General features: G+C 40.8%; 1 protein-coding gene across 1 annotated transcript; it reads left to right on the top strand.

The window, feature by feature from the left end:
- The first annotated feature begins 392 nt into the window (after nucleotides 1-392).
- Nucleotides 393-5,985, top strand: eny2 (ENY2 transcription and export complex 2 subunit). Its single transcript, XM_044360371.1, has 5 exons — nucleotides 393-686; nucleotides 917-994; nucleotides 4,269-4,339; nucleotides 5,026-5,100; nucleotides 5,505-5,985. The coding sequence occupies exons 2-5, from the start codon at nucleotides 927-929 to the stop codon at nucleotides 5,576-5,578; spliced, it is 288 nt and encodes a 95-aa protein (XP_044216306.1). The 5' UTR covers nucleotides 393-686; nucleotides 917-926; the 3' UTR covers nucleotides 5,579-5,985.
- The last annotated feature ends 4,566 nt before the right edge of the window (nucleotides 5,986-10,551 follow it).

Here is a 10,551-nt window from a genome sequence, read left to right as displayed (position 1 = left end):
GAATCATTATATTAACAAAACCAAAAAAGGCATCATTTTTAATGTAGGACCACCTACATACTTGCCTCAGCTGATACAGATCCCCAAAGATGAACCAATGACTACAGCCCAGAGGCAGTACATGCAATATTTCCTGATAATTACAAGTGGAAAAAGACATCATGCCTGGTGACAAACCCAGTTATTACTTATTTCTGAAATAAAAGAATATAAAAACTAGAGGAAAACATCAACAGAATGTGTTCGTGTGAAGACTGATAATGATAATGAGACCACACTCACTCTGTTACTGAACTGATTTAGATTTGATCCATTAACCAACACTGCCGCCGTGTGGCGTCACAGAGTACTGCGTCTAGTGAAGGCGTAGGAACCATTGTACCAGCCGATGTTTCCTGTCGGAATCCAATATCGGACGTTAAAATCAAAAGCGCAGCCGCTCTTTTCAGTAGCAACGTATCGGCCATAATTTTGAAGCTAATTTGCTTTAAAACGTAGATCAAACGTAGAGTTTAGCTCATAGAATTGGCGGATTTTGTGACGTTCGGTCCAAATATGTCCGCTGCGTCGTTACAGGCAGCTGACGTTTACTCATCCTAACTTTTTCATGTGCGCCACAGAAGAGTCTGCAGACGTCTGTGGTAATAACGTTACTGAAGACCCCGAACTTCTTCCTTCTCAAGCGTGTAAATTTGAACAAATTTTTACAAATTTAGCAAATGAAGCCCTGAAGTAACTGTTACTAACGTCATTGTGTGCTGTATACTATACACTGTATAGCATCTCAGCGTTGACAGTATTAGCAGCAGCCAGTTGTTGATGACAGTTAAACATTGTGGTTTTTTTTAACTCTGCAGCGCCAGCTTGACTCAAGATTGGAAGTTTAAACACGATGTGGCATTTTCTCTCCTCACAGGTAAAATAATATGAGCAAAGAGTCCAGAATGAGGGCAACAGTGAACCAGAAGCTGACAGAGATGGGTGAGCGAGAGAGGTGAGATATGATATCACAAGTAAGCTAGTTGGTAATGTTAACATTGCCGTTAGTTATTGTGGCAGACGTGAAGACATCGTTTTTTATAGCTAATTACGTTTTCAGTGACTTATTATTGTGTGTCTGACTTAAAGGGAAACTTTGGTATTTTTCAACCTGCACCCTATTTTCCCATTTTGTGTCTAAGTGACTAATGGGGACAACAGTTGATGAAATGGGGCCAGTATTGGGCTGCAATATAATACTTTGGGGCAACAGCACCTCGTCAATGTACGTCAACTAAAGTGCTTGTTTTTACCACTGACAGGCTCAGATTGTTATTCTAAGTGTCAACATTATGGAAAGGACCATACAGAGAAATAAATCTTTTTCTTTACCTTTTGCTTAATCTGGTCTGTTTGTTGTTGTGTCTGACCAAGTCTTGCTCAAGAAGTCTCGTTCTGAAAGCAGTTGAGTTGTTGAAATCAGCTAAATATTCAGCCATGACAGAGATGGAGAGAAGAGTGCCGGGAATAGTTTGTTGTGTTGGACTACAGAAAGTGTTGCATAGTGTTAACTAAAAGATTTTCAAAGTCAGCCATTGAGCTCTTGCTCAACACTAAACCAATTTCAAAAACTGTCGTCCCCATTAGTCACTTAGAAATAAAAAGGGTCCAGGTTGAAAAATACTGAAGTGTCTCTTTAAGCCAGGCATGGGTAATGACACATTCTCTATTCTTCATCAAATGTTGGTTAAAGTCATGCAATAACACATCTCTATGGCATTGTCCAGAATCTGTTTTTCTTCTTGCTCCTACAGTTGAATGTTTGAGCTTCACTGTGCAGATTTTGACACTAAAAGGCTGTTTTCACATTCATCTGCTGAAGGTGGAAAGTTTCTCTGTGCTCACTGAAAATCCAATCTGAAGGGGTGGGCCTGTGAGCATGACTTATGTTATCACAACTAGTTTGGAGCCAATCCTGGTCCAGTATTCAACTTACACAAGTGTGATGTGGAAACTGGAAGCCTACAGTGCACAAACACTGAAAATGGACTTTACTGTGAAGTTGGAGACATTTTGTGTCCAACAGTTAAACTTCAGAGATGAAGTATGTTTGCATATTCATAGATTCTGGGATTTTTAATGAGGGAGAAGGAGAAGATGTCATTTTAATTATGATTAAGATAATTTAACTTTTTTTGTGGAAAAAACAGATGAGACACAAATTATTATTCAAACTAGAGTATTTTACATACAGTGGGGTCCAAAAGTCTGAGACCATTACATACATTTTTTTTTTCATTACAAATGATAATATCAGCTTAACAATTTGAGTGAAAAGTTGAATCTTTGAAATGAACTTCAGAATATCTTAGTATTTGGTATGTCCCCCTTTTGCTTTAATGACAGCATGCTCTCGAGCCGGCATGAACTCCACAAGTTTGTGCAAAACCTGATGACCCATGTTATCCCAGCAGGATCTGACAGTGTTCCAAAGAGCTTCTTCTGATGTCACTGAAGGCTCGGCTTTCTCAGGCTTCAAGTGCCCCTATAAATGTTCAATGGGGTTGAGGTCAGGTGACTGTGGAGAAAAGTCCATGACAGTCAGGACTCCTTGGTCTTCTTTGGTCTTTAAGTAGTTCTTGTAAAGTTTTGAGCTGTGTTTGGGGTCATTATCCTGCTGCAGTATGAATCCTTCTCCACAATGATGCAAACCAGAGGGTACAGCATGTCTCTGAAGAGTGGAGTGCTACTTCTCCTTGGTCAGGGTGGAGTCAGTTCGGTGCAGGTGTCCAACTCCACAGTAGGCAAAACATCCCCAGACTTGAATATTCCCACCACCGTGTTTCACTGTGGGTTTGATACACTGCAGTATCATTCTCTCTCCAGTTCATCTACTTACATACACCCTTCTGTTACTGCCATAAATCTCAAACTTGGATTCATCAGTAAATAGGACTTTTTTTTCCAGTCACCCACTGGCAAATGCTGGTATTCCTTAGCCCACCCCGAGTGTTTGGCTTTATTTTCCCTCCTGAGAAGTGGTTTAGAAACTGCTACTCATCCTCTGAGACCACACAGACAGCCTTCTTTTGATGGTACTTTGGCTGATTGGAGTCTTGTGTTCTTTATTTTACAAATTCCGTATCTGTGATGAATTTGCTTTTCTATCTCTCAGGGAACTAAGCTTGATGTATTGATCTTCTGATGGTGATGATGTGGTCGCTTTTGGTCTGCCTGATCGTGCTTTGGATACAACTGATCCAGTTTCTTCAAAGTGTTTTAGAGTCTCACGCACTGCCCCCTTAAAAACCTTGAGTCAAGCTATGATTTGATGCTGAGAAAGCCCCTCTTTGCTTAGAATAACAATTTGACTTTGACACTTTTACTTAGTTCTGATGCCATGTTTCCCACTATCACAGTGCTACTTAGTAAGCAATGATCTTCTGGAAACTTGAGGCACAGCCATATTTATAACAGTGACTGCAAGTTGAGTTACTTTAGCGAGTCTCTGATGAGAAGATCAAATCCACGCCTGAGTGTTTCAAAGGAAGGGATGCAACTCAAGGAAACCTGACCTTTTGTACAAAGGAGTGAAGTTGGACAGTGCCACAAATTAGCTTAAATTTGATTGCTGACCTAGAATAGTGCAGTATCTCAAATATTTCCTCTTCATATAATATGTCATAACTTGTGCTTTTAAAACTTTGTTTCTGAATCCTCAAACTTTCTGATTATTTTCAAGTTTATGTGAAAATATTAGAGATTTTCAATGTGATCTCAGACTTTTGGACCCCACCGTACATCTTAAAATATGTCTGGAGGGGATCTTTAACAATTACTTCACTTGTTACTTTTTAAGTTAAACGTGAGAATAAACTGACTTAGCATATTGCATGAATACTGAAAATATAAATATTCAAATATATACAGGGAAGATGTCTTTCTACTCTGTCACTTTTCAATATCTCAATAGTGTACATGTATTGCTTGATATTCTCAACACATCGAGTAAGACGGAGAGATTGCCAGCTGTTAAAGGGCAAAAACGTGCCTGCTATGTTCAACAGGCAGGAACTATACTCATACTGAACTGATATAGCTACAGAAGTATTGTTCCTCAAAAATTAAATAGGACACAGTGATATTGTCAACATAACGGAGAGAATGTCATTTCTCAGGACCAAATGATGTTGCAATCAAGACCGAGATGTTGCCAGCTGTTAACGTAATTAGCGTGAGACAGAAACGTGCTAGCTGTATTCTCATATGTCCTTGCATCTTGTTGACAGACTGAAGGAGTTACTGAGAGCTAAGCTCACTGAGTGTGGATGGAAGGACCAGATGAAGGCTCACTGCAAAGGTAAACACAACAGCACTGTTGAGCAGATTGAAGGTTAGCATAACTTGTACCTGCTGAGGAAAGATGCCACTGCTAGTACTTCATTAAGAAACTTTATCTTCTTGAACTGGTCGTTGGAGTTCTCAAAAGCACAAAAAATAAAAATGACCCCAACATTATCAAAACATCAGAGTATTTGTTACAACAGTCACACAATTGCGCTATATGTCCAAAAGCAATGGCAGCCCAAAGGTTTTCTTGGGTTGCCATTAAAATCATGAAAAAGCACTGCCCCGGAAATGAGCAAAACAGTCTTTTAAATTGCTTGGAGATTAAAAAAAGTAGAAAATTAGAACATAATAAGCACTGTATATATGTATTTGACTGTTGAAACTGAAGTGTTTTACTAAAGAGTTCTGCTAGGGAGCTGACATTATGTTGCACAAGCTGCTTGGAGTCATTTCTGTGGCTTTTTATTTGGACCTTTGAAAAGCCAAATCACTTTGAATTCAGTTAGTGTGAGAGGAATGACATAGTTGTGTCTACTTGCTTTGTTTTGTTAAGACTGTTGTGAGGGTAACGTTTCCGCACTGATGTTTTGTTTTTCTCCATGTTACTGCTTCCATCATCGTCCTCTCTTTGATTGGTTATTTAACTCATTGTGATGAGTTAAAAAATGGTAAAATATCATCTACATTTCTTTGCAGAAGTCATCAAAGACAAAGGCTTGGAGCATGTCACTGTGGAGGACCTGGTTGTAGAGATTACTCCTAAAGGAAGAGGTAACTCAACTTAACTAACTGGAAAAAATTCATGGTATAACTCATGTAATATAAAACTATCACTCATGTGACTTGGCAGCTGTCCTCGTTTTTACCAGCACCCATAGTGATTTATAAAAGGAAAAAAACACACTAAAAGTCTTAACACCACCCTAAAACATAACACTGTTAAATACACGTTAATCACAGTTACTTGCATTGCATTCAGTTGTTTCATGCTGCACACTCAAATACAGCGAGAGTCTTGCTTTAGAGTGATCTTTTTCCCTCCATAATTGAAGATGCAGAGGTGCCAGATAATGCGGTCATGGCGTGTTATGTTTCTAGTACGGGGATGTGCAAACACAGAAGTTTACTTACTGCATTGTAGCTGTCACAATCACGGATTTCTTCTTCTCTTGCAGCTTTGGTGCCAGACAGCGTCAAGAAAGAGCTTCTACAGAGAATAAGAGCATTCTTAGCTCAGCATGCCACATAATTTAGATTTACTTAGACCATCAGCCTATACTGTCAAGATATAGAATATTTTATAATCAGGGTTCAAAATTAACTTTTTTGTCCACCAGCCAAATGGCTAAATGTTTCAATTTTACCAGCCACTCAATAGATTACTATTGGTTTTTTGGCTAGTGAGTGAAGCAAATCTACCAGCCACATGCATATTATACAAGCATTTGGCTGGTGGCTGTTGCTAATTTTGTGCCCTGTTTATAATAAATTAATATACTTAAATTGTGAGATTTTCTTTTCATTTGAGATTTTGGCTGACACACTACACGCTTGGTTATTTGGTTGTGTGTTTTTACTGATCCTGTGACTGCAGTTATTACATAAATTTTGTAAATGTACTTGCACTGTTGAAATAAAGGTTTTGATCTGTTGGAACTGAGTGAACTGGGTTCAGTTGATTTCAAAACAAAGTTTGCATAATCCTGTCAGGATGTCTTGACAGGAGTTTCAAGAGTCTTGATGAAGTGCTGTATCCTGTCTAGTAGATGAAAATACAAACGTGTTATCTGTCCTTTCCTGTACAAATAGCGTAGTCATGCAACTGCAATGAAGAACTGTATTATATTTGAACTGAAGCTTTTACTGTTGTGGATTTCTTCCCATCGGTTTATAGCAGTTCTTGGATTTCACTTAAGCAGGCGCACATGTAGTTGCTGATTGCATTTTGTACCACTGTGATGCAACCCATGAAATCAGTACTTAAAAATATTAGATTAAATATTGAGCTAATACTGTGTCCATAAATAAAACCGTAGTCAAGTATTTGTACTGCAGCGGTTCTGAAAATGAGCCCCAGAGCCTCCCAAGAAGCCTTCATATAGTGTAGGAAGCAGTTGGCATAATTCAATTTACACTCCTCTGGCATACGTGTAAGAATGACTTATTATTCCAATTATATTTTCACTCCAACTACACTTTAGACAGTTATGTAATTCAGTAGAAAAGGTAGAAAATACAGTACATATTGATGGGACATGTTATGAAATGTGAAAAGTGTTTTTCCACTGCCCTTCCCATCTAAACAAGCAGCGTTTCCTCTAAGTTGTATGTGTAGTGTGTCCTTCCAGGTATCAACACAGCGGGTAGCTTCACATCTGGTGCTTCAAAGATGGAATCAAAACAAAGATGTGACAAATAAGAGCCTGAACTGAAATAGCTGACAGTAAAACTGTTGCTGTGAATTAGCATTATATTCCAAGAACCATGATCGTGTAATGACAAGGCTGGCACTGCTGTACTTCCCAGAATCACAGCGTGTTCCCAACAGAGGAGAGCCGGGGGGGATGGAGAGAAGGAGATCATGACAAGATAAACAGGAGTGACCCTGTTCACATGGAGAGGTGGATGCACCAGGGGACACGCTGCTTTCACCAAAACCGGTTGTCAGATTACTTCAAGGTCCTTGGTGCGTGGTATATGAAATGAACAAGTGCACAGACGTGTTCCAGTGGGAGAGGCACTGGGTTGACATGTCCAAAAAACATACTTAAACCATGGTGAGATGGAAAATCAAGGCTCTACGTGTCCTGATTGTCTAAGTGCATGTTTTTGCTTTGATGCTGTCGTGCAACTTCAATTTCCTCTCTATCAAGTCAATAAAACTGGGACTATTACAGGAATGTTTGGTCCTGAAGCCATCTTTGTTTCACATTTTTCCATCCTCATGCTGAACCACATCATTTTGTTTTGTTGAAAGGTCTCTATAGTTACACACGCAAAATACCTAATTGGTTATGGATTACATTTGGAGAGGCCATGAACCCGAAACAATGCACCCCTCGGCACGAGTTGCACATTAGTGGGTAGTGAGTGAGTCTGCACCGGTCACCCACCCAAGACAGAGAGCGTGTTTTCTTAGCCGAAGGACCTGCTGTGACATCAGCCCAGGTGACAACATGCTGATATACAGTGTTGCTGGGGAGGCCAAATGTAACGCACCCCTCCAACCCAGCACACACGCTCCTTTAATGGCCTACATCAATCCCCATGTTATCAGCAGATCTCCCCAGGCCCCCACATATAAAGGGGGTTCTGCGCACTGCAGCGCACCGCAGACCAGCACTGGATAGAATTACCAGTGATGCAATTTATTATCATACAGATTTTTATTTACTTTCTCACTCTCCGTTCTCAGCTTGTCTCCATCACTCAGGACCTGCACAGCTCTGCAGAGGAGCTGTACAGTAACCAGATGACTCTGCACATCATAAAAAAAGTTAGACGTAATAGTTGTGCAAATACAAGAGAAAACATGATTTTTTTATTTTTTTTTTAAAAATCCCATTCTCCTATTCTTTGGCTCACTGTTGTACATCTTGGATGTGGCAGGCAGAGACGTAAACAAACCCAAAACAGCTGTTTTGATGATCACAGCAGCAGCTGATGGCGAGGAAGCATACATCCTGTGAGGCAGCCTCTGAATGAACCAACATAAGTCAGGCAACAACAAAGGGAAAGAGTTTCCTTATTCCACCAAAGTCAATATCAAGCTGTGTCTGAGCAGCACGTAATGACATTTAAAAGAAAAAGACAAACATGTTGTGTGTGTGTCTCTGTGCTCTTGTGTGCATGTAGGTGTGCACAGATATGTTCACCCCCCCTAGAATCGGATCATTTCAGCATGATAGCAGCTGTGTCAATAGCCATTGGAGCCAAAAGTGTGGCCCTGTATGCCGAGTCCCATAGGTGCTCTGAGGTCCTCTCTCTAGTGAGATTGGCAACATCCAAAGATCATAAACACCTCCCTTACTGTACAAACAACTGAAGAAAAGGCAGCGCAGGATGGAAACAGATGTCAGGAACGTGGTCATATTATAAACAAATGTTGGGAAATGATGATGTTATACCACATTGCCTTATTTGGGGTAACAGTGCACCTGCTTCTGGGGATAATAGTTTAAGAAGTGTCCATGAAATACTGTATCTCGAGCCCCGCTCATATAACATTGATAGATAAATCTCTCCATGTTTACAACCATATATCTGACATTTCTAATTTACAAGACACAGCTATAGGCTGAGCTACAGTGTCTCATATATCTCTTCCTATCTTTTTTTTTTCATAATGGAAAGGGCACTGACATTGCATAAGCAGACAAAGGGTCAAAAAGGGTGTTTCAAAGCAAAAAAGGGGGCCATGTGCGCCTACAAATTCCCAAGACCCGGTGAACAGTTGGCCCTCTTTACTGTCAACATGTGTGAATGCCATGCTCGATAAATTTCTCTTTGAATTCCCTCACTAGAATTTATGAGACATGCAACATGGGGTTGCAACTCGTTTGAAGCCTACACACTTGCAGCATTCGATGCCGTTTACATTCTCATTTTGAGGGGGGGGGGACAAAAAAAAGGAGAAACAGGGAGAAGTTGGCATGTAGCATCCTGCAGTGTAAAGAGTTTTAAATGCATTTACACTCTGTTGTGTCTCCTGGGAACTGTTTTCTGCACGCTAATGAGGCTGAGGAGCAAGTTTCATTCTGTTATTCCTGGCATCAACGCACCAGTCACAGGCATACCACTCGCACTCTCTTTTTTTCTCTCCTCCCTTTTCCCTCTCGGTAGCCCAGTGCAAATAATAAATAAGAGGAAATACATCATCCCTTTTTCAAGCCGAGAGCCAAGACCAGGTCTGCCAAAGTTAACACAAAGCAATCTTAGGTAATGATCAGCAAATGTGTATAAAGTTTCATAGAGCATGACTTCACATAATTCTTGTTTAGATCATGTAGGCTGGCTCCATCTCAACTGTGATGCTGCTGCTGTAGAAACCATGCATTCATATACACACATACATATACACACACACGCACACATATGCACACACTGTTTTGATTCTCTCATCAGGCTTGTTTGTATCACGCTTAAAAGCAGCACTTCTGTTTTATAAGTGCTTGTAATTGATTTGATATAGTGTAACATTGTGGCAAGGATTAGCTACCAGTCATAAATTGTGGAATTTTAACAGAGGCATTGCTCATTCCCATTCATTCTGTGCACCAAAAAAAAAAAAAAAACGTGTCAGATTTTCCATTCATTTGCAACAACGCAAATCGGTGGCTCCGATACGAAACATTTCATTATGGCTCAATTGATGAAAATGATTTGTTCAGTGTAAAAAAAAAAAGAAAGAAAACTTCATTGAGTTGTTTTAGTGCTCTACCTACAGCACAGCCAGCGTGCAGATGGAGAGCCGGGGGGTCTCTATGCAACAACACAGAGGAAAGAAGCGAAACACAATCCAGACATTGTTTACCCTGTTTCTGATGTAAAGGCCACTTACTGTCGTGTCCAATGCCTAACCCTTAATTTGCTGCCCTAGCCTTTGAAGTGTGTGCATATTTCTGTTTCCTAACACTACCTTTCCCCTCTCTCTCTCTCTCTCTCTTTCTCTCTCTCTCTCTCTCTCTCTCTCTCTCTCTCTCCTCCAAGCCCCAGCAGTTGATATTGCAACTGGATAGGCCATGTTTCCATGTAGGGGCTCTTTTTTAGGCCTGCTCTGATGATAGAAAACACAAGTGGGGAAGGGGAAAGGAGTGCTGGGCGCACAGATCCACAGAGAGGCCCCAGCCCCGGCCCAGACAACGCTGCAGGGGATTAGAGCACACCCTGGCAGCAGAATGGTTTCACTTAAGAATTTCAGTAATCACTTTTAGGAGTGTAATATATAGCTGACCTTCGGCAGCGCCACACGACCCCCCGCTCCCCCAGCCATTTGATCAAAGGAAGCGGCGGTGGCTGTGCAAACAGGCGCTATCAGTGGACTCCAATGGATTTACTGCCTGCTTCTTCTCTCTTGTCTCCCCTGAGTCGTGTGCTGATACACACAGAAACCCAGTTTCATCTTACAGAACCTATTTTTCTCCCGGTACTAATTTACGGGCAAGATCATGACTTGAGGGAACTTTGAGGAGGAGGGAGGAGGGAGGGAGGTGAAGGGGTGGG

This window comes from Thunnus albacares, chromosome 8 (genome assembly GCF_914725855.1).
Source record: "Thunnus albacares chromosome 8, fThuAlb1.1, whole genome shotgun sequence".
Lineage (NCBI taxonomy): Eukaryota > Metazoa > Chordata > Actinopteri > Scombriformes > Scombridae > Thunnus > Thunnus albacares.
Note: the sequence above shows the minus strand (reverse complement) of the source record. Positions and strands in the feature narration are given on the sequence as shown.

Bases quoted from the DNA above. Each gene is read 5' to 3' on its own strand.
- eny2 (XM_044360371.1), top strand. From the start codon at position 927: ATGAGCAAAGAGTCCAGAATGAGGGCAACAGTGAACCAGAAGCTGACA. The intron at 995-4,268 runs GTGAGATATGAT...TCTTGTTGACAG, and splicing joins GAGATGGGTGAGCGAGAGAG to ACTGAAGGAGTTACTGAGAG. The intron at 5,101-5,504 runs GTAACTCAACTT...CTTCTCTTGCAG, and splicing joins GATTACTCCTAAAGGAAGAG to CTTTGGTGCCAGACAGCGTC.